We start from the raw sequence: 25,000 nt of genomic DNA on the forward strand, positions 1-25,000 counted from the left end.
AGCAATGTTAACATAGCAGGCTGGGAAATTATTTCATAGTAACAAAATGAAAAATAAAGTGTGTGTGTGTGTGTGTGTGTGTGTGTGTGTGTGTGTGTGTGTGTGTGTGTGTGTGTGTGTATTACAAATTAGTGACCAAATGAGACTGCCAATGTGGTACTGGAATAGGTACAGTTACTCCAATCACAGCATTTCTATTACAATGAGCTAATTACTAGAGCAATGTATATTAATGTTTATGCAAAATTATACAGTAGTACGTAAACTTTACCTAATGTAAGTATGAATTCAGTATTGAACAGAGTTGGTTATTGTGAAGGCTTGTTCCAGCCTGAAGTGTATGGCTACAGTATGGCACTAGTGCATGGTTTCAGATTTCTGCACATTTCTTACCCCTCTGTTTTCATGGCCCTTGATGGATTACATCTGCAAGTTTGGTGTGGCTGTTTCCAGATTCTTCACATTTTCCTTTTTTTTTTTTGCAAAAAGACCCTTCTTCCAAAGTGTGTTCTTACACTCCACAAATTACTCACAACATGAAGAATTTGCGCCAGCTACACTAGTTTACAGTCATTTAATGCACCCCAGGCTGACTACACAATAACAGAGGTAACAGCACATAGCCCCATCAGTGGTTCTAATGAGTGTGGAAAAATAACTGGTCTTAGCATCTCCTTCACCACATACACGAACATAACAGACTGTTAAGCTCCCTCACTTAACATTTGACACACAAAACAATGTGTTGTTGATGCTCCAAGGTAGGAAAACATAAACAAGCACTAAAAAGTAGATAATCTTTAACTGTACTGTGTATATGACTGCAGCTGCACAAACACACATACAATCACGCAATAAAGCCATCATGATGGTGCCCTTATAGTTTAAAAGGTGTACAGATCTGTATTGACTGTGTATGAATGTTGATGCAGCACATTCCGAAATGAAAAAGGAAATAAAGAACAGTGGAATATTGTCTGTAATGTGATTGTCACTTTACCAACTAAGTGGAAGTGATCACATTACAGATCATCACAATTAGCACTATACAGGATATGTTCAAATAGAGAATGTAAGCAGAACAGAAAGAGCCCATGTGAAATAAAATAATAAAACATAAAAAGAAATAAAAGAACAAATAGGACAGATGTCCCTTGGAACTTACACATATTAACTCCAAGACTGCCATACCTAAGAGAAAAATGCATACTCCAAAACATTGAAATCTTGGACTTAGTATGTTTAAGTCTGTATTTTCAGTAATTCAGTCTCTCTGTTCCTCCAAGAAAGGGGCAGTCAGTGAGTTGGAACTTTAGAAGGGCTCTGTAATTCACCACAACACAGTCTTTTCTGACCTAAAGACATCAGATGGGAAGCCGGGAAAAATCTGCTCTTCTCCAAAGGGACTAGGCACATTATTTCTTAAATGAATTTACGTCTTCATCAAGTCTGCTGCAATAACTTCATAAAAGGAAATAAAATAAGTGCAATGCTGTGTATAATGTAATTGTCACTTTACCAACTGCAAGTGACTGCAATACAAAAATTACAAAAAAAAATATTATTATTATTAGTAAAAATGATTGCAGTGTAGGGAGTTACTGCAACAGACTAGCATGCAAGAGCAGCACAGAACCGGGAAAAACATATTTGTATTACAGAAGAAGTATTTCTAAAGCAATGCTGACTCCAGGATCTGCAGCTCTCAAAGTACAAAAATCCCTCAACAAAATAGTTACGTCTAGCAACTGGGAAAAATAGCTACCCCAGATGCAGAACACTGCAAGGCTGAAAATATAACAAACGTGCACAGGTACACAACAAAATTCACCAAAAAACAAAAAGAATGTACCAATTGCAATGAACAAGCAATAAAAACACCTGGAACCACTCACGATCTTCTTCATATGTTATAAAAACATGCAAAAGATATACCAGAAATTCAGTTTAAGCTACACTCTTTAAATAATTACACACTTCATTGATTGAAAGCACTGTAGCTTAAACTAAGTTTGTGGTATATCAGCTGCATGTTTTTATTTAATTTGGAATAAATAAAGTGTACAAAGATCGTGAGTGGTTCCAGGGTTGAAAATATCTAATGCATACATAACGACTGGAGGTGTTTCTAGGGCGAAAGGATTGGAGGAAGGCAGTCCTTGGGTGGTAACAGAGAAAAAAAATATGAAAAAAAACAAGGACGTTATTACTGAGCAGTCCTAGCAGCCAGTTATTTTCAGCAGCACTACAAGAATATTAATGTTTTAAGATGGCTTACAGTACTGGAGGTACTGCCATGAGGAATGAGAGAAACAGTTAAACTTCAATTTCCCATGGCAGTGGGAATATTCTACACTGCTAGATTCAAAAGATAGGAGAGAAACACATTTCAGAAATTAGGAATCATGTATGGAAGAATGTAGTAGTTCTTTAAGGTGAGATTTTGCAGCAGCCAGACTCCAAATCCATGCAGAAACCAGGGTCCAAACAGAGAGATGATGAAATCGGTAAGAAAATGAGAACTGAATTCATTCTCAAGTCTTGGTGAGTATCTTCAAGTGATGGCCCGTGTTTCACAAAATTTCACCAAGACAATACTAATATACAGTCTGCATCTTATACAGCATATAGCACAGACAGACAGAGGGAGAGAGGTTAAAATTTTAAAACAGCTGGGTGCACAGGTCCCAGGATAAAAGGAAACAAGTGTCCGATCTTTGTGTAAGTGCTAGTGCCAGGACTGGAAAAATGGCAGTGCAGAATCCTCAAGACAAAAGCATTCCTACAATGGTGTTAAGCCAAGGCTCAAGGGAAGGATGCCCCCTCATCGCTTAAGGCAGTAGTAGTCCACCAAAACAGACAGGCCAAAAAAGAGCCATAAAGATGACAAAGTGAACTACTGAAGATCCTATATTTTGCAAGAAGTGAGAATTTCCACATAGAATATACTCAGTAAGATTAAGAGATAAATTAAACTAAAGATTTTAAAACACCAACAAGAACTGTCAAAAGCTTCAAATGCAAATTTGCATTCATTAATACAACAGATCCATGAAAAACACTACATAAAGAAAGAAGCTTTGGGCCACCTGGAAAAAGAAGCAGCAGAGGAACTGAAAAATATAAAGAAAAAAAAACAGTGAGTTTTGAAAGGTATAAAAAACTGGACATAGGAAAGAGAAAGATATCTGACATGGTGCAATATTTATCTAAAAGAAAAACGCCAAGCTATTCAATAAAAAAAGCACAACTCCAAAGGTAACTGAAAAGAAATACAAGCAATGGTACCCGAATAAGGAAAACTTCACAGTACAAAAAAATAAGAACACAAAAAGGGGAATGTAGAACAAAGGCTTGGTAAGGTAGAAGTTAACTGAAGTTATGGAATACCTGAGAAGTGGAGGATTTAGTGTAGAAAATCCAACACAGGTAGTGTCAAAGTAGTATGGAACAATAAGTTCCCAAATTAAGTACAAAAAGGTGAAGCGGGAGACATTTTAAGAAGAAATGTGGACACGGGAATGAAAAAAAAGAGATGTGATATGGTGCAATATTTATGCAAAAAAGAAAGCAAAATTAATCAATAGGAAAAAGCACCACCAAAGATATTTGAAAAGAAATACATGCAAAGGCACCCAGATATGGAAAATTTTAAAATACATAAAATAAGAAAACAAAGGGGGGAAGTAGAAAAGAGGTTTAGTAATGGCAAAGTTAAGAAATAGAAACTGAAGTTATGAATTACCTGCAAAGTGAAGGATTTATTGCAGAAAATCCAACTCAAGTAATGTCACAGAATGATGGACGAGCCCCCAAAGTTAGATAAATCAGGTGCAACAAGAAGCATCTGATGATACTCTGGAACCTTCAGCAGTAAACCAAAACAACAGTTTAGCTGGAGTTGCACAGCAATGGAAGGAGCATTAAATGGTGGCAACTCTGATGCAGGTAATGTTATGGAGTGATGGGCCAATGAGTACCCATACGAAGGAGCAGCAGATGAAGTAGGATGCAGCTGAAGAGGATATGTCACAGGAAGATGTTTTGAAACTTACAAAATGCCATCATGGAGGCATCGAAGAGAGAAAATTTATAAAGCAATTAAGACAAGTGTCACTGTTAGAAGAATACAGAAGAGGGAACAGATCAACAAAAATACTTAAAATGACAAACATGGCAAAAGCAACACACAGTATCAATAGAGACCAGGATCTAGCATTCACTGTTGCAAATAATAAACTAATGATAATCGGGAAATGCAGTAAAACTTAGAAGAAATGCAGATAAATATAAAGGAACGGTACAAAATAAGCAATGTATTGATGACTTAAAAAGTTTTATAAGGAATTGGGAAGCAAAGCCAAAGGAATAGAAATACCACCAAAAAATACAGAAAGAAAGAAAGAAGGAGACATTTCGGAGAAATGTTTACTAAGACCCCATGGAAGATAAAGTGCTTAACATAAAAAAAGGAAAAGAAAAGGAGTAAGGAGGCCAAATGTATGGTATAAAGTAACAGCTATAGAAACTGAAACAAAATTAAGAAATGGTCCTAACTGAAAACCCCAAGGTCCAGATGCAGTACCTAACGTCTGGCTAAAAGTATTAAGACCTTTACAAACAGATTTAGCCATGATTAAGAATTAATTGCATGTGCATTCCGAACAGACATCAACCTGGTTAACAGCTGGAAAACCGATATTCCTCTCTTACAGTGAACCTGCATGCCATTCTAAAAACTAGAAAACAATAACTTGCCTTCTGTCGATGTACAAACTACATATTGGAATTGACGCAGATAGAGATTACAGTCATTTAGAAGAAAATGACAATAGAAAAAAAAATGGTAACAAAAGAAAATTATATAGAACAAATTATCATTTCTTGTTTAAAAAAAAAAGAAGTTATGTCTTACCATAACGTTCCATCTGTGTTGTAGATCTTTGTTCGGTCATTACAGCTAGGACCTCGGTTCCGTCCTCGGAACTGATACGGCCGTTTCCCAGCTCGTGCAAGCCAAAAACTCTCAGCTAAGACCTACCCATAATACCCCTCTCCTAGTTACGTCAGATCGAGTTTGCCCACCCTACATAAAAGATGTAGTAATAGAAAAGATAGTAGGAGGTTCTGTCTGAGCAAATACCCTAACCAGGAGTACCTAAAGTGCACCAGGAGTACAGGTAGGGGGAAGGAGGGCGGGAAGTAATGAATGAACAAAGATCTACAACACAGATGGAACTTTATGGTACAACATAACTTCTTTATCCAATGTTGTAAATCTTTGTTCTTTCATTACAGCTAGGACCAACTCCCCAGCTACTTGATTCCTGGGTGGCCCTAAGGAAGGATATTCCTGAGCAACATAGAACCAAAAGATGCTCGTCCCCTGGAGGTCAAATCCAATTTGTAATGAGATATAAAGGTATGAGGTCTTGCCCAAGTGGCTGCTGCACATATATCATCCATAGAGGCTCTGGAATGCTCATCCCCTGGAGGTCAAATCCAATTTGTAATGAGATATAAAGGTATGAGGTCTTGCCCAAGTGGCTGCTGCACATATATCATCCATAGAGGCTCTGGAATGAAAAGCTACAGAAGTAGCCATAGATCTGGTGGAATGAGCCTTTATTCTGGAAAGTAAGGATAGCTTATTCTGCTGGCAGATAAAGGTAATGATGTTTCTAAGCCAAGAGGATAAAGTCACTTTGGAAACAGGTTTACCCAATCTGGGTCCTGCAAAGGTCACAAACAATGGCTCCGTTTTCCTGAAAGATTTAGTCCTGTCCAAATAACGAAGCTGCTGATGCACATCAAGGGTGTGCAAAAGGTACTCCCCTCTATTAGAATGCTGAGGGAAGAAAACCGGCAGGTCAATAGACTGGTTAATGGAAAAGCCAGAAATGACCTTGGGCAAGAAAGAAGGGTCAGTAAGGACTCTTGACACTCAAGGCCTGCAGCTCAGATACTCTTCTCACTGAGGTAAGTGCTACTAGAAGTATGGTTTTCCATGACAAAAATTTCAAATCACATGAATCATAGGGCTTGAAGGGAGAACCTGTGAGAGACTGAAGCTCCAGAGTCAAGTCCCAGGGTTCTAAGGAAGGCTTGACCGGAGGTTTAACATGTAATACTCCCTTCAAAAATGTCTTGTATAGGCGGTGTGACATAACTGAAAAATTATCAAGACCATTATGAAAATTAGCGATAGCTGCTAAATGTACAGTGATCGCTGAAGCTGAGGCTCCTGCATGTAAAAGAGTAGTCAGGTATTGTAGGATCTTTTGAATAGGCATACAGAAAGGGTCTAAGTTCTGGTCTTCGGCCCAAATAGAGAACCTAGTCCATTTACTAGAATAAACTTTTCTAGTGAAAGGTTTGTGCAAGGCCAGAAGAATTTCACGAACAGGAGATGGGATGTCAGGAAGCCTGGTAATCACTGGAAGTGGAGGAACCAAGCTGTGAGCTTGAGACTGTGAAGGTTCGGATGAATCAGTCCCTGAGGAGATAACAGGTCCTGGGAATGATCCAGGATCCACAGTCTGTGAATCCGATGAGGCCATAGAAACGGGAACTAGACTTGACGTGGCCAGTAGGGGGCAATGAGAATCACTTTACTTCTCAACCTATGAGCTTTCTGAAGAGATTTTGGGATGAGGGGAAATGGGGGAAAGGCATACAGAAGATCTGGGGGCCAATCGTGCATTACAGCGTCCCTCTGTGTTTCCAACTGAGGGGGGAATCAGGGCAAAATAGCTTCTGCATTTGTAGTTTAGAGGGGAAGCAAACAGGTCGCAGCAAGGCTTGCCCCAGTGCTGGAAGATCCGATCTGCTGTTATAGGGTTGAGGGACCACTCATGAGGCATCAGGATGTTCCTGCTCAGATTGTCCGCAATAAGGCTGGAACTCCCAGGAATGTGCTTGCTATAAGAACGCGGTTGGAAACTATCGCCCATTGCAAAATCCTCATGGCTTCCCGACACAGGGGGTAAGACCTGGTTCCGCCTTTCCTGTTGATATACCAGACGACTGACATGTTGTCTGACTGAATTGTAATGGTCCCCGAGGGAAAGGATGCATGGAACGCTTGCAACGCTAAGAGAACTGCCCTCAGTTCCAGGACATTTATGTGCAAGTTGGCCTCCATGGGGGACCAAGTGCCTTGGACAGTCTTTCCCTGGAAATGCCCCCCAACAGTGAAGCATCTGTGGTCACCGTGGCTGTGGGCTGGGAAAGACAGAAAGGTCGACACCAAAGATTCATTTGTGGCTTCATCCACCATAGCATTTCTTCCTTGCAATGTTTTGTAAGGCATATCATGTGGTTGAGTGGGTGAGTTAGCAACGACCACTGTGCAGAAAGGAGCCACTGCAGGATTCTCATGTGCAGTCTCGCCAGTGGTACTAACTTAACGGCAGCACATGGAGCCCAAGATCTGCAGTACAAGACGTGCTGGTGCATAGGTCTGAGGAAGAAGGTCTTGGATTTGGTGTCTTATTTTCAAAAGCCTGTGAGGGGGGAGAGAAGCTTGACAGGATGTTGTGTCGAAGACTGCTCCAATAAATTCCAGTGTCTTCGTTGGGGACATTTAAGATTTGTCTTTGTTGATTGTAATCCCAAAACAGAGAGCTTGAGTGTAAGAGAGGCTGCGGACTAGAAGATTCCTGGTCAGAGCGGTAAGGAGTCAATCATCTAGATAGGGAAACACCTGAAATACTTGTAGTCGAAGACGAGCTACCACAACTGCCATACATTTGGTGAACACTCTGGGGGCTGTCGAGAGACTGGATGGCAGTGCCCTGAACTGGTGGTGATTGGCTCCCAGTCAGAAGCGGAGAAACCACTGGGAGCAGTGATCCATCTCTATGTGGTAGTTCACGTCCTGGAGGTCTATAGAGCACATCCAGTTATCCCTTCCTAGGAAGGGAAGAATGGACTTTATCGTGACCACCCGGAATTTTTGAGGTTTGATAAATATGTTCAATAGGCTGAGATCCAGGATTGGTCTCTAGTCCCCTGTCATTTTTGGCACTAAGAAAGAAGCTCAAGTAAAACCCAGATCCGGTCTGGTCAGGTGGGACTGGTTGGAGGACTGTTTTCCTTAGCAGCTTTTCTACCTCTAAGGCTGCTAATTTCCTCCGATTGGGTGGTGCATCAGGGATTCGTTTGACAGGTTTGGGAGTTAAGTCAAAAGGTATTTGGCAGCCTCTGGATATTACTCTCTGCACCCAAACATCTGTAGTAATAAGATGTCAGGCTGGTAGATGCAGAGAAAAATGACCCTCGACAGCTTCCAGAGGGAAGCAATAGGGCCGCTGCTTAGGAGCGCTGGTAGGGTCTGCTGGAGAAAGAATCTCTAGCACCCTGGTTACACGGACCCCCTCTATCCCGAAAGGAACGTCTACCATATGAGTTGCCCCCTCTATCCCAGGGGATTGTTCACCACGAGTGTCACGAAAAGGTCCTTGGAATTTTTGAACCACATTTTTCTTCCCTTCTGGTTCCTGGAGTAGCACCTCTGGGGGTTGGAAAGGTATATGCCCACAGTAAACAAGGTCTTTCCATCTTTCTCACTACGTTTAAGTGTGTCTCGTACTTTGGGTCCAAAAAGTGCAGATTCGTCGACGGGTGCATTGATGAAGAAAGACTTAAAGGGGTCTGCGAAGTCACAAAACCACATCCAAACATTGCATCTCATGACAACGCCTGATGCGGCAGCTCGAGCTGCCCCCTTGATGGAATGAGATATCAAACGCATTGAGGGGTTCGAGATGGATTCAAGGGTAGCTAGCTGCAAGGTGACAGTATCACGCACCTCATCAGATAGTACCCCACCAAAGACATTTCAGAAATCAGGTCTCTTTGGAAACGAGTAAAATGTGCCAGATAGTTCAGCAACCGAATGGCGAATGTCGCTGAAGCATAGGTCCATGTCCTTAGTGTGTCCATGGTACGGGACTCTCTGTTTGGGAGGATGGATGGTGGAACTATCTTCTGCCAGTTCCCTCTTGGTGGCCGCCACCACAACCATAGAATCAACTGTCAACTGCTAAGACCAGTGGGGCTGGTCTTCAGGTGTAGACAAAATTTTTGTCTGGCCTCAGAGGAACAGGCTCTAAGTTGTCAGGGGCCTTCCAGGCACACTGCACAATGAGTTTAACAAGGTCATCTGCTGGTGGGGTCACCCAGGAAGTAGATGGCCAGGCACAGAAGGCCTGCAGGAACACAGATTCCTCAGAAGAAGGGTTAGAAGACTTCCAGTCTCCCCGCTGCTTGAGGATTTCGAGAATGTCTCCGAATGAAACGTCGTCTGGGGGAGATTGTATGGACCCTTCCCCCTCATCACAAATCAGTGTCTTCGGTGATAGATTCCTCTGGTGAATCAAGGTGCTTCCTCTTGCACCGTTTCTTCCGGGGTGGCTCCCCAGTGGGATCTTCTGAGGACTCCAGAGAAGGGGTTCCATTCAAAGAAGGTTCTTGTGACTCCCGTGCCTGGGGTCCCGAAATAGAGGGTTGGGAGAGGAGCATGCTAGGGGAGGGTTCTGATACTGATGTCAACGGTGCTGACTGCGAGTCCACTACCTGTACAGCAGGCCCACCTGAGGAGGGATGGGAGTCTGGAACAGGGAGGGACAACCTCGGAACTGGGGTCACACCTCGCTGTGAGGAGCCCACCTCCAGGTAAGGAGCTCTGAGAAAACTGGAAGCCGGAGCCGTGGACATAGACGGCGCCAGCGAGAAAATAGGCGCCAGGCTAGGTACCAAGGTACGGATGGTCCAAGCACTGCTTTGAGGGAGCATCAGTTCCACTGGAGCCGATGCAGCAAGGGTGGATGGTGCTGAAAGGGAAAACATTGCTTTCGGAACCAAGACAGTATGCACCAGAGGTATCTTGTCCTTGGCAGGTATTCGAGTTTTGGAGTCGATGGAGCCAAAGAAACTGTCAGCACCATGGCTGGGAATGGTACCAAAGCAAGTACAGTCATCAGAGCCAATGTCGGATCCAAGGACGCACCGAAGTCAGTGGTGCTGAGGTTGGAGCTGAAATAGGGGTGAATATCATGAACGGCACCGGAGGAGAAGACACAAAGTCTGGTGCCAAAGAGGTCTGCACCGAGGAAGCACAGAGCTGACTCGGTTCCGTAACTGACGAAGATGCAGGAACCGAGTGACTCTGTTTGTCCTTATGGTTTTTGGTCTTTGGAGAGTGGAGACCGCCGACTCAGATAGAGCCTCCAAAAAGGGTGCCTTGAGTAATCCATTTTTCCTTATGGTTTTTGGTCTTTGGAGGGGGTGAGACCTCCGACCCAGATACAGCCTCCGAAAAAGGTGTCTTGAGTAAACCTTTTAAGATAAGTTTATTATTATGTTCTGCTAGTGTACAATTTCTGAAACTAGCACAAATGTCACAGTCAGCTCTAATAAGATCCACGCCCAAACAGTAGATTTAATGAACATGTGTATCCGAGTTTGGCATCTTATGTCCTCACTTGTCACACTGTTTAAATCCCAACTCAGCTTTGTCTGACATAGTAAGGCAACAAGGCTATCCTATAGTAAAAATAAGGGAGAAAATACCAGTGATGTTATTTAAAAAAAAAAAATACCACTAGTAGAAAGGAAAGGCCTGTCAAAGACAGGAAAGAGGGAGGGTCTATATTACTACAACAAAATGCTTAAATGTTCGAATCTGTAAAGGTCGACTTTTACAGATCGAACACTTAAATGTTTGAAATCATAAAAAAGTAAAAAAAAAAATGCGAAGAAAGGGTTTAAGCAGGGGGCAAGCCCCCCTGCGCCCCCCACTACTTAAATATACCAACTCTGAGATCGCACTTCAGTGAACTACATTGCGGAAATGGGAAATTTCCCATTCCCTACACTGTAGCGCGATCTTGGAGTTGGTATATTAAAGTAGGGGGGGTGCAGGTGGGCTTGCCCCCCTGCTTAAACCCTTTAGTTTTTTTTTTTGAGTTGCGCATTTATTTTTTTTTTAAATTTTTGTAAAAATTCGACCACTTGACTGTTCGATCTCTAAAGGTCGACCTTTAGAGATTCGAACATTTAAGCGGCCATGCATCTAATACAGACCAGAGAGGGACAGTACCAATAAAGATAAAAAATTAAATTACCAAGGAAAAGGGTAGGAAATAGGCTTAGGTTATAGACGACAGTAAGAAAAGGCTAACTTGACTAAAAATTAAATAATTTTGAAGAGAAACTGTCTTAAAATTAACAATTTTCTACTTGGCTTTGAGAGAGATGGCTAGCAAATCTGACTAGGGACACGGCAAATGAGATCTGGAGTAACTAGGAGAGGGGCATTATGGGTAGGTCTTAGCTGAGAGTTTTTGGCTTACGTGAGCTGGGAAACGGCCGTATCGGTTCCAAGGACGGAACCGAGGTCCTAGCTGTAATGAAAGAACAAAGATTTACAACAACAGATGTCATATTAGAGAAATGCAAAACCAGGAGGACTCAAAGTATGGCATGGACAGGTTACAAAAAAACATTTGACAGCATCCCACATTCAAGGATAAAGGAGTGCTTACAGATGTACACAATGTATCATACAGTGATCAATTACTGACCATGAAAGTGGCAAACCACTCTGCAATTAAGCCACGACAAAGGGCAAATTATTTTCCCTGGGACAGAAGTTCAAAGGAGGACATTCCAGGGTGATTATTAGTCACTGCTGTTGTTTTGTCTTGCTGTTAACCCATACATCTGTTAAAGTTAACAGATTAGGTCTTGATTACAATTTGGCTCCCAGAAAACAACCTTAAAGACTTCTCATTTACTTTTTTGTGAATGGTTTAAAACTGTATTCTTCATCAACTACAAGTTAGTAAAACTTTCTCAGGTGATATAAGAATGACATCTGATTTTGATAAATATGCAAAAGCAACATTTAAAGCAGGAAAGCTGCAGGACCAAGAAATCATCAAGCTGGACTGGAACGGGATACAAAGAAACTTAAGCAGAAAGGAGTGCAAAAATATCTGAGCAAGAAGGACAGTGCAATTGTGTCCTTGTACCCCTCATGGTCAGACTGTGCAGAAGTGGGCATGGTCTGTGTGACTGACATGACAAGTTTTCATGATGTCATATGCAAATGATGCATGATTGACTAACTTGCAGATCTGTCAGTGACATGCTCCAGTGTCAACATCCTGTCACTTAGAAACACGCAAATGTCTGGTTCTGGGGAGGCACCCATGTCTCTCATGGACAGGGTTGATCACAGACCTGCTCTGTTCATAAATTCATTCTGCAAACTAACCAAAAAAAAGAACAAATGGGGATACATGGGATTAACATGACTAGGCTTGTAAAGGCTCTAGAGTCACTAGCCTAGTATTGTTTTTGTAAACTCCCTATGATCTCTTACCACAAAGTGTTTTAGGTTAAGAAACGGACTTGTCAGTTATGATTATGGACATTGATAAACACATGACTGAAACAGCAATCTGTGCATCTGACCCGGGGTTACAGAGAAAAAGGGTCTGAAACAACTGTTCGCCATCAGTCAAGAAAAGACTTAAATAAACAAATGCATATAGGTTCATAGGAAGTTACTAGGCTATTGGCCCCGAGGCCCTTATAAGCCTAGCCAAGAGTTTAGCCCATGCATAGACAAATAAGCACCTGATGCCCCTCTCCAGCAGGGACACGGGAGGAATCCCAGGGATATATTTTCTATTTTCCATCCAGTTATCCAGGATGCGCTTAAAATGGGGTAACGAGTTACTCTGCTTGAAGTGGAGAGGGAGTCTGTTCCATAGATGGAGAGTTTCTGAAACACAAATCTGTCCCACTAACAAGTCCTATTGATGTCACAGACCAGGTTGAGGCCATGTGTGCAGGTTACTAGAGTTCAGCTTGACTTGCGGATATGCAGCATTTCCATCAAGGAGGGGTCCGAGATTGCCTTGTATGTCAGACAGAGGTCACCTCTGAGGAGTCTGTATGAAGCAGAGTACAGGGATAGGGCTTTTAGCCTTTCTGTGTATGGTAGATTTTTAAGGCCCTGGATTCTCCTGGTGAGGAACCTCTGTGGTCTTCTCAAGCTGCTGCATGTGCTTTGCGAGGTACATGCCGAAAGGGGCATTGTACTCAATAATGGACCTTATAAGGGAAGAATACAGGAATGTTATGACCTCCTTGCCCCTGGATGAGATACCCTTACTTATGAGGTGGGCCATGTAGAAAGCCTTCCGTACAATGGAAGCAACATCGTGGTCAAAAGTCAGGTTGCTATCAATCTGGGTGCCCAAATCCCTCACGACTGACTGCATGCTTAGGACGTTGTTATTAATGTGATAATTTGTGGGGACATCTCTCTCCCCAAAGGGAATAATGATGCATTTTTTTTGTATTCAGCTTGAGGCCATGTTTCTGGCACCAGTCATCTGTTTGGATGAGACCCCCTTGGAGAATGTCAACGTCACTAGGGGAATTGATGACAGCTCCCAGCTTGCAGTCATCTGCAAACTTGGTCAGCCACAGCCCACTGGTTATGTCCTGCATCTCAGAATAGTATATCCCAAATAACAGAGGCCCCAAGACCAAACCCTGGGGTATGCCACTCAATTCACAGGCTACTGTTTGAGGTGGCTTCCCCTATTTTGACTAGGTGGGTTCTATCAGTGAACCAGTTTGCTACCCATCTGGTAACATACGGAATGATGCCTACTTGACAGAGTTTATCTATTATGTCCAATGGGGAAGAGTGTCGAAGGCTTTGGCCAGGTCAAGGTAGGCAGTGTGCACTGTCTTCCCCTCATCCATGGCTTACAGACATGACCTTCCACTGACGAAGCCAAACTGTGCGGGATCGAGTGTTTGCAGGCTGCCAATGTCCTTGTTAATGAGGTCCATAATAATCCGTTCCATGGACTTACAGATCAGGCTAGTTAGGCTGATGGCTTTATAATTTCCCAGATCAGTGGACACTCCACCTTTGTGTAAAGGGATGACAGTGGCTGTCCTCCACGCAGCTGGGGCAAAGGCGGTACGCAGGCTTTGGTTGAAAAGGGTGCATAATGGTGCTGCATGTTCCTGCCTGAGTTAATGTAGGATGCAGCCTGGGATGCTATGAGGTCCCATGGAGGCTGTATTTTTTTGCATTTGAGAGAACAGTGATGACCTGATCCCTAGATATAAGGGGAAGGGGTCAGGTACTGGGAATGTCCTGATTTACTGATGGGGGGACAGAGGGGTGAAATCTTTGCTGAATCTGTCAGGCAGCAAGTTTGCTATATCTACAGCATTTGTATATGTGGTGTCCTTGACCACCAGTTCTAAACAGATCTGGGTGCTACCTTTGAGATTACAGACATGTGAAGAAGGCCTTACGATTGAGTCCAAATTGGCCAAATCTACTAGAGACAAAGTCTTCTTTGGTGGATTTCACTAGTGCTCTTATTTGCTTGTTTAGGCTAAGGAGAGATTGCTTCCAGTTGGGCACCTGCTCCTTCTTAGTCCTGGACAGCAATTTTTTTCTTTTGTTATAGAGTTTATTTATTGCAGATGTCCACCAGACAGGTTTACTCTTCCTTGCGGAGGATGATTTAGTCCTGTCAGGTATTCCTGATTCCATGCATCTACATACGTGTTCATATACTAATTCTGTGTAGCTTCGGATACTAATGCCAGTTCCTAGAGAGAGGGAGGGGGCTGTGAAGCTGTTTATGCCATCCCTCAGGATGCTGTAATCAGCTTTGGAAAAGTTTTTTTGTTTGACCCTAGCTAGAGGGGGGTCGGGGAGATGGTGACTTCAAACGTGACCACTTTATGGTCTGATTTTACAAGGGAGGATGACACTGCAGGGATGCTGCAGTGGTTACTCATGTTGGTTAACACCAAGTCCAAGACATTATCACCTCTCGTGGGAGTACTGACTAGCTGTTCCAAAGCACTTGCATTGACAAAAATTGAGAAATCTCTGGGCATTTGTGTTCTGGCATGAGTAGTTCTTCTAGTCTATGTTTGAAAAGTTAAAGTCACCCAGAATCAGGGTAAAGGGTTAAATCTTGATAAATTCAAAGAGGTCTAGATAGGCAGTTTGGGCATCTTGGGTCAGATGTCACCCAGAATCAGGGTAAAGGGTTAAATCTTGATAAATTCAAAGAGGTCTAGATAGGCAGTTTGGGCATCTTGGGTCAGATATGGGAGCCGGTAGCTAGCTATGATTTGTACAGGGGTCTCATCAATGGTTAACTGCACCTGGAGTGTTTCCTGTGCATCATACTGTTTTACAAGCCTGGAGGTGTGTATGTCTTTAATATACATTGAAACTCCACCTCCTTTGGCTTTACTACCCACAGTTTGGGGTCTGAATGTATGATACGATGAGTAACCGGGTATGGCTGGGGTGCTCTCCGCAGCTTTGAACCAGGTTTCTATGACTGTGCAGATGTCAGCATTTTCCAGGGTTAAGAATGCTTGCAATGAGTGCAGTTTCATGTTTAGACTCCTAGCATTTAGCAGCATGACCTTTAATTTGGGTTTTGTTGAAATTTTTATGTTGGTAGTTTTAACCTCATCACTTTTTCTAAAAAAGGCACTATGGGGGAGGCAAGTGCCTTTGCCAGAAGCCTGAAGCCCAAGTGAGACAGATGCAGGCCATCTCTGGCAAAGTATTGTGGTCTGTCGATCATATCTTCCCAGGCTGTCAGGTACTGGATCCCCCTGGAATGACACTAGAAACTAAGCCAATTGTTATAGTCAATCATTTTCGGTTTGTATTGAGACATCATTCTGGGTGATGGTAGAATGCTGCTTAAGGCTAGGGACATACCTGCCTGGGACACATATTCAGCGAGTTCAATCACGTCTCTCTTCATATAGTATGTCTCAAGTCATTCACATCAACATGGAGTCATAACAGTACCAGTTGTTGAGAGACTTGAGTGTGTGCGTGATATGGCGGATTCTGGCTCCTAACAGATAACTAACCATGATTTTCACCTTATCCAGCCTAGGGAGAGGCACATCTGTGTGTCTCACAATGGAGTCACCTATGACTGATATGTTGAGTTTACGGTTAGGCCTTAGTGGTTGTGAGACATGGGTGTGTGAACTATGCGTGGTATGTGGTGTGGAGGGCTGTGGAGATCGCATGTGTCTTTGCTTCTGAGGTCTCTTTTGTTTGGATATGTTTTTGTTGAAGATCTCCACATATGTGGGTGTGTATTATGTAGGTGTGGGTGGTGTTTGGATGTAGTGACTGTGTTGACAACCTTCTCAGTGCCAGATATACTGGCTTGTGAGGGACAGAGCACAGACTCTAGGTTCGTAATGTAACTGCATCTCTCGCAAACTGTAGTAGGTGACTGTCTATGTACATAAGGCAGTTGCTACACTGCATCAGAATGCCCATATCAACCAGACTGGCAGGAGAAACTGTAAGAAATTGTCCACCCATATTTTTCAGAATGTGAGAGAGAATGCCAGGGAAAGCTAAGGGGTTAGCCTAAAGCCAAGTACTTAAAAACTAGGAGGCTTAGAATTTTTGTTTTGTTTCTTTCGGCTTTTCCCGGTTAGGGGTCGCCACAGCGGAACTCCGGTCTGCTAATGATTGCTAGTTGATTTTTACGTGCAGAGTTACCAGCCCTGACGAACAATCTTCAACGAAGGTACGCCCATTCAGGCATGTCTCCACGCAGAAGACGCTCTAGCTGAGAATCGAACCAGACAGCGCCTTACTGTGAGGCGACAACGCTACCGCAGCACCACCACCGCCGCGCTTAGAATACCACTTGCAATTTAAACAGGCTATAAACAAGCAGTGACAAATCCAACAGAAAAGATGCAAATGAACACTTCAGAGAACAAGCCGCAGCAAGTAGCATAAAAATCAAGATGGAGTAATGGAACAGGAAGAGGAAATACAAATACAGTACAAGAAGCTGAATAAAGGTTTTTTTTTTTTTTTTTATATAGTTAATAAAGTGGAAAGGGAGAGAGGAGGATCAGAAGAAAATTCAAATGATCTCTGTATTAGGTAGCATGAGCTACTGAGATGGGACTGGCTGAACCTTCTGGTCATCCCTGAAACTCAACGTGCAGATTTTACCTGTTTAGTAAAAGGTTGAAAGCAATTGTCAAAACTTGCTTCAAAATGAATATATGCAACATTGAATCATTACATTTCCTCCATGACACTGCAGAGCTGATTACAGTTTTTTTTTTTTTTTTTTTTAATGTATCACTTCTGAAATTGCAGCAGCATTTGAGTCTGTGTGACTCCTTCCTTTTGAACAGCAAGTTTTTCTTTCCTAGCTTGGATCAAATCAAAACATTAGCACTATTTGTGAAATTAATCCTACACTGCAAGCTAGTCATGCAGTATTCGTCTCAAATAACACTGCATGTTTTTCTTAGAAATAATTCCATTACTTTCAGGTCACTTACCAAAATGAGTAGTATTCCTTAACAATGCAACAATGAAGAAGAACTTCCAAGACTGCATGATAAAGTGTTGTTGCCTAAGCAGTGAAACAAGGGATGTGGCACTAAGTTTTTAGCCTCAAACTTATCACAAAGAAGTCGTTAGGTTAATTATACCTTAAAGATGTTCACAGGTATAATATCTCACTTGAAACGAAAAAACAAAACAGATGCCAACACAATTATACAAACTGTTTAACTCACCTGCCAAATACCTGACAAATATTCATGAGGCGAGTGAGGACACCTCCATGAATATTCATTAAATATTCATATACGTCACCAGGGGGTTGGCAGTACGTGGGATTTGGTCGGGCCTTGCTACTGCACATCCATAAGGGGTACTAGGATACAATTATGCTATAAAGAATACTTAAAAAGCCTACAACTAATAATGAAAACAGCTTGACATCTAGGAATAAAGTCCAAGCTATAAATCAATTTGCTCTTCTTGTTCTTACAGTTTTTGGTGGCCCCAAAAGGTATTGGATCAACTGAAGAGAAAAACAAGAAAATGTTTTGCTATTATCAAAAGATACATAAATCAAGGAACACCAAGATGATATAATCTACAGGCCTCTTTGAAATTGATTAGATGTAGAGATCTGCAGTCATGGGCATAGCCGGCCTTAGGCATAGGCCAACTAGGTGGCTGCACAGGGTGCCGCTCTAGCAGGTGCACTTTTCCAGTAATCGGAATGGTGTAGGTAGACCAGGATAGGGGCACAGGGTGGTGGTGGGCGCTGTGGAGACAGTTTGCCTAGGGCACCAGCTGACCAAAGGCTAGTCCTGGTCATGGGACTGCATACATATCTGGTGACTGCAACACATTCAAAACATAGCTAAAGATTTAAAATATGAAAGGAAGTCTAAAATGACCTGTTTAGTTAATAAAAACACTCTGGTGTTAAGCAAGAATAGAAATCAAACCAAAAGTAGAGAAAAGTCAGACCGCAACTGAATGTGCCAAAAACAAACATTATATATATCAGATGAAAAGGAAATAAATGTGGAGAAGGCCATAAATAAAGTGGCAAGTATAGAGATCTCCTGGAGCAATGTAATGTTGATCAAGATTTTATGTAGGAATTGTTAAGAACAGGGGAGTTGAAACCAACAGATGAAAGGTTAATTATGGCAGCCCAGGATACTGGACTACATACAGGTTGGTTTACAAAGTCCATTTGAACAGGTGGGAGAAACAGATAAATGTAGGTTCTGTAAAAAAAAAAAAAAAAAAAGAATTGGAAACTGTCAAACACCTTGTTGCTGGGTGTGACATACTTTTGGCAGAGGGCTTGTACACTTAACGGGACAATAATGTGGTAAAACTGTTGCACTGAGGAATGTGCAAACACTACACCAGAGAAGTAGCTAAGAAGCATCAGAAACATGAACCACAAAGCATTTATTACAAAGAATTATGAAATGTCCATTACATGGGATCACCCATTACCATAACTGTCTACCAATCAGGGACAAATCCCAACAGAATCAGGGACACTTAAAATATTACTTCTGTTAGAACAACGGAATGTGAATTATAGTTTCTGAAGTAAAACAAGTCTATAACTCTAATTATTGTCATTATTTATAAAGTATAATTCACCACGCATTCTCGAAAGGTCACCAATTTTGGAGGGATTAAGAGAGACAGGGCTAAAATTTGAGTCAAATATGGACTCAGGTTCCATCTAGAGCTCTAGCGAGAATTATAAATAATAGGCCGGAAACTTCAAGGATCACTCTCCTTCAATACCAGGATAAAACATTTAAATCTGATCACCAGATTTTAGAAGTGTTTGAGCAAATTTATATAGAACTTTATGGTATGAAGGACAATCAGACTTCCACTTCTGAAATTGAAAAATGTTTGGGAAATCTTACATTTCCTAAGATAAATGACAATCAAGTAAAAATACTGATAGCCCCCTTTACACAACAAGAAATAGTTGAGGTTATTAAAAAAATTAAAAATAAGTAAAGCACCAGGCCCGGATGGATTTACAACAGACTTCTACAAAAAATGTAACCACAGACTCTCATCCATTCTGTTAAAGGTTTTTAACTACATTAGGATTAAGGGTATAACTGACTTATATCTAAACATCTCAAAGCCAATTTTCATCCCTAAAAATAATGTTGACATTGCAAATCCTAATAACTCTAGACCAATATCCCAAATTAATGCAGACATTAAGATACTTGCATCACTACTAGTTGAGAGACCTAATTATGCCATCAATTATTTCTTTGGAACAGTCTGGTTTCATGTATGGTAGACATGCTTGGGATAATACTTTAACACTGGATTCAATGATCCAACTCACTAAAAAAGAGATGCGTGCAAGGCATTCAACAGAGTTAGTTGGAACTTCTTATTTATAATGCTTTCCCATTTTAACTTTCCTAAAGACTTTATTAACCTAGTTGAAAATTTATACAATAATTCCCAAACTTACCTATGCATCAACAAAATTCTGTCTAGTCCCATTAAGATAGCTAGAGGTACAAGACAAGGATGTCCACTATCTCCTCTACACTTCAATCTCTACATTGAACCATTTTTCCTACATCTCTCACAAAACACATTTCACTCAGTTCCCAGAATTCTAAAACCTAAAGTTATGATGGCTACATTTGCTGATGATCTGAACATCTTTTTTAAGCTCCCAAATACAGATCTTAAGAAAATTATAAATTCAATAAATATTTATTCGGAAGCTTCAAACTACCAAGTAAACCAAAAGAAATCCCATATTTTTCCCATTAACCCTCTTAATCATAAAGAAAACTACTTTCCAGTCTCCCCTTTCAGTACAGTATACAAAATCAAATAGCTAGGGATATCTTATGACCATAATTGCCTATCTACTCTACAGAATAATGTATATAAAGTATGGAGTAACATTATAAAGGATTTGCACAGATGGGGGCAATTAAAATAATCCATGATATCAAAAGCAGCGATAATCAGAATGAATATTCTTCCTAAATTGTTATATCACTTTAATTCAGTCATCTCAAACATACCAAATTACTTCTTTCAGAAAATTAACAAAGAACTAGCCAAGTTCATCTAGTAGCCCAAGTCTGTTAGGATTTCATATCTAAAACTAATAGGGGGTCTGAGTTTACCTAATTTCAAACTATACTATAAAATTATAAAAGCAAATAGACTATTACTAATCTCAAATTTCTTAACGAATAGTGAACCCTGGCATCCAACTTGGGTTAAGTTATGGCATTCACATGTGCTTGCTAATAATATAAATCCCAAAGCTATTCTCTTTTTTAACTTCGATAAATGTTAAAAGAGCAAGATTAATGTCATGTTAAAACAGTTGATTAAGAGTTTTCAAGAACTGATAAAAATTTTAAATATGGACAAAGTTCTTCCATTTTTTCAACAGCTACATCTAAACCCAAATATACAAATTAATAAAAAAATTAAACCTAAACAGACTTTCCTTTAATAAAAGAATGCACAGTTTGGGATTTCTACAGACATAAAGAGAAGACTCTACATGAGGTGTGTGAAACACTAAAGCTTAATAAAAAATACATTATCATTGTACGTCAAATAAGGGAGACAATTTAATCAATAATTAAAGACACACAGATAAATGACATGGTTTTGAACATATTTCTAGATGCTATGAAGAGCTTATCTAGCGAAAAGAAAACACTCTCTAAAACATATAGATTCATAAATGAGATTAAATATGAGAATTCATTACTTTATGTAAAATACTGGGACACCAAAGGAGCTACACTTACGAACAGAAACTCAAAGCAATAAATCTCACTAATAAATTATCTCCGATCAAAAAAATGATTCAGCCACAACTAATGATCAACAATAATGTATATTTCACTCCTACGATTCTGAATAAATTTGATTCCAAAGTATTTCCTGCATGTAATTGCTGCTCCTACCTTCAATCAGATCTTTTACATATGCTATGGTATTGCAAATATGCACAAAATCTATGGGGATCTCTTAACGTAAGATTAGAAAAGATGGGATACCACAAATCAACATTATCTTGGGAGGTAGCTATTCTCAACATTATAGATCCTAAATTATACGGTATGAAAGTACATATTTTAATAACTATATGCTCACTAATAAAATTGTATATGACTAAAAATTGGTTAGATTGTACCAAACTCTCATGGAATAGGTTTAGAAACATGGCTTCACTATACATATCCTCTCAAAGATTAATTATAATAAATGCTAAAAATCGAAAATATCAGAATTATTGGAAGCTTTTATTTAATCACATTTTGGACACTTACAACACTATTCCTGTTACTTCAAGTATGTTGACAAACTTAACTCACAAGGTTCTGTCTTTTCTATCCTGATTATAGTAGAACTAACATAGATATAGTAAATAATTGGTATTTAGAGAATTAGAGTTAGCAATGATTGTTATCGTTATCGTCATGGTTTTTATTCAAATTTTGTGAGTCTCCAACTTTGTATTTTCTTCTGATGTGTGTTCAACTTGGTTGTATACGGTCCACAAGACAATAAAAATTCCAATTTCAAAAAAAAATTTGAGTCAAAAATCAGGGACAGTTGAGAGGTATGCCCGTTACAAACAGTTAAAAAAAACAACATGTGGTGAAAAAAAAAATACAGTAGTCAATGAAGAAAAGAGAAAGGTAGCATTGATCATTACAATTGCTACAATTAATGATTTACAGTACCTGATGTGCAGAGTGGATTATCATAAAATATCAGTAGGCAAAAAACGAGAGCAATGTGGAAGAACGATTACCCATATAGCTCCAATTGTAGCAGTAGGAACAACGAGTCTAATGAAAAAAAATCTACAGTCTTTATATATATATATATATATATATATATATATATATATATATATATATGGTGTGTGTGTGTGTGTGTGTAACTGTATGAATTGCAGGAGTCGATCCTGGCCACATCGCACTTCTGGATAACATCAAATATTGACACAACACTAGTTTCATGACCTTTAATTATATCCCTGTCTTAGAAATGGGTCCCATTCCCGTCACGGTCTTTGAAACAAGAAAGATCTGAATAAATTAAACCGATAGAACCTGAACTTTAGCACATCTTATTATTATTAAACCATAAGCACCAACAACTCTTTACGGTGGTTTGAATTTGTAACTGACGCTCACCTCCAGCTTCATTTTCCTTCTTACAGCACTGAGGATGCTTAAATTGCTTCAGTTTAAAAAAAAACAATGTGAAACTGAAAAAAAAGATAATACTGCGAGAAAAAACGATAAGGGAAAAACAAACACTGTATTAAACGGATCATCCGGCTCTGGCTTCGTTTGCTCCGACTTATTATAACAAAGCACACTTCCTACAAAGAACAGTTCCGGTTTCCGTGTCAGCTTTCCTCTTTAAATTGTCTTATTAATATTTATAAGCTGATTTTACATTTATAAGTAATATTCAATGTTTCCACGTTATGTTTTCAAAGTCCTGCGTATTGTGTAGAGTGGGCGGTCTTCTTGGTGTCCACGGGGTCGTGTTGTGTTTTTTTTTCTCTTTCCAGGTGGTGAGGTGGCAAAAGTGGAACTGGAAAAAATCCATTCTGCTCTCCAGTTGATGCTCGTCTGCCGTCTCTACAGTTAATCTCCAAAGTGCAGAGAGCTATGTGGCAGCCTTTTCATTACTTTTATACAGCCCTGACGACCTCGGCTCCATGAGCCATGATATTTTGGAGAGATGTACAGGAAAGAATTGTACTTCATTGTCAACCCGTGTTTATGTGTGCTGGTATGGAAGGGCGATGGACTGCCGTTCTTTCCTGCACAAATTTTATGCCGTTTCGCAGTTTGCTTTGCTGATTAGGACTGATAATAAATTAGGAGTCGCCTGATGCTTAATCCAGGAGGAATCCCTTCGTTTGTTCACTGGTGTCACAGAAATACCCAATTTGTATATAATATATCACAGGAATTTTTGAAGACGGAAATACAGGACAGTTTGCTAGTGAACAACTTGCTGTGATTTGCTATAATAGCAAATTTCAAATTACAGTTAAATCCCTGTAACTGTCATCAGAAATGAATTCTGCGGGGTTTGCCTGTGTAGTCATTTTAGTAATTTGATATAAAATGCTCATGCATTTTTGTTATTTTTTTCTGCTGCTTGTGAGTTGAAATGATTGCTCTGTCTCTTTCCAAACACACAGTTGACCTTGGTAGCTGAAAAAATTGGATGTGCAGACGGAAAGTAAGCATCAAGGGTCAGTCCCTGAAAAATTAAATATCAAACACTTACCTGCAAACCTGTGGAAAAAATGTCCGATATGGAGTATGCTTCTCAATCTCAGAAAATGTTGAGAGTTTTACTTTTAGACCAATGTCATATGCCTAATTGGAGGTTCCATTTAACTGAGACCCATACAATCACTTAACCTCTTCTGTTTCACAAACAAATAAAAAATGTGGTATATATTACTTCAACATCAACCCAGATGAGTAATTTCATGAAAATAAACAAAGGCCTAACAACAGACTCTTATTTACTTGCATCTATTTACCCTTGAAATCTCTTTCAGGCATATCCCCAGCACAAATAAACAAATACTTTTAAGTCTCACAAGAGATGCAGTCATTTTTCATAATACAGGAGGTTTTATAATCATTTAGTAGTAAGCCATTGGAATACAAAATGCAGTGTGAGGAAATCATGACATTCAGTTTTAAGTTCAACTCACCGAAAAAGTATTAGTCAAAAATTAACTATTTAAAGCAAGTGAAAAAAAAGGAATTTTTAAGGCAGGGATGCACCATCATAACTCCCCACCCCTTCAAGTAGCTTCTTTTACAGTAAAAGACATTCAACTACAAACTACAGAAAACTTTATTTACAGCACATACAAACTCTAGGGTATGGATAAAATAACCTTGTTGCCAAGAATGAGATTTGCTGAATAAGTTCATTCAATAGAAAAAAAACATTCGGAGATGGAAAAAAAGAGAGCTGATTTGATGTCACAGTTTTAAGAATCAACTCTGCATATTTCCTTAAAATGTGAAGTAATCTTAAGTATATTCCTGGATGGCAAGAAATGCATGAGGTGGGGGCATTGAGATTATAGTAGGAATGTTCAAAAGGTAAAAATGAAACATATAAAACACCAGCAAAAACTTTTCGCTTTTGGAGCATTCACATGACCAAAAACGCTAAGCACTAAACCTATAAAAGATCGCAAAAAGAAAACCATTTCATTTTGTGATCTTTAAACTTAAATCCTTTTGTATTAAGACCTAATTTGATTGAATATTGGTAGTATAATGGAAAAGGATTTTCTAAGGCTAGGTGTAGGGATAGGGTTAGCACGTATTACTGAGATGGTGCATAAGGTGGACAAATCAGAAACATACATACACAGAAACATGCTAAATCTATCCCCTTACCTAATCCTACCTCTAACTATAATCCACAAATACCTGCACTCAAACTAAATCTATCCCCTTAACTAATTCTAAACCCTAATCAGCAAACACATGAAAACACACACAC

General features: G+C 40.1%; 1 protein-coding gene across 1 annotated transcript in view; it reads right to left on the reverse strand.

The window, feature by feature from the left end:
* Positions 1 to 23,302, reverse strand: part of LOC122809680 (zinc finger protein 850-like) — a 416,499-nt gene extending 393,197 nt beyond the window's left edge. The window contains exon 1 of the mRNA XM_044081353.1: positions 22,636 to 23,302. Within this exon, the coding sequence (XP_043937288.1) occupies positions 22,636 to 22,647 (12 nt within the window). The 5' untranslated portion in view covers positions 22,648 to 23,302. The remainder of the gene's footprint in view (positions 1 to 22,635) is intronic.
* Positions 23,303 to 25,000: the final 1,698 nt, after the last annotated feature.

This window comes from Protopterus annectens, chromosome 8.part0 (genome assembly GCF_019279795.1).
Source record: "Protopterus annectens isolate FY-2018-M chromosome 8.part0, PAN1.0, whole genome shotgun sequence".
Taxonomy (NCBI): domain Eukaryota; kingdom Metazoa; phylum Chordata; order Ceratodontiformes; family Protopteridae; genus Protopterus; species Protopterus annectens.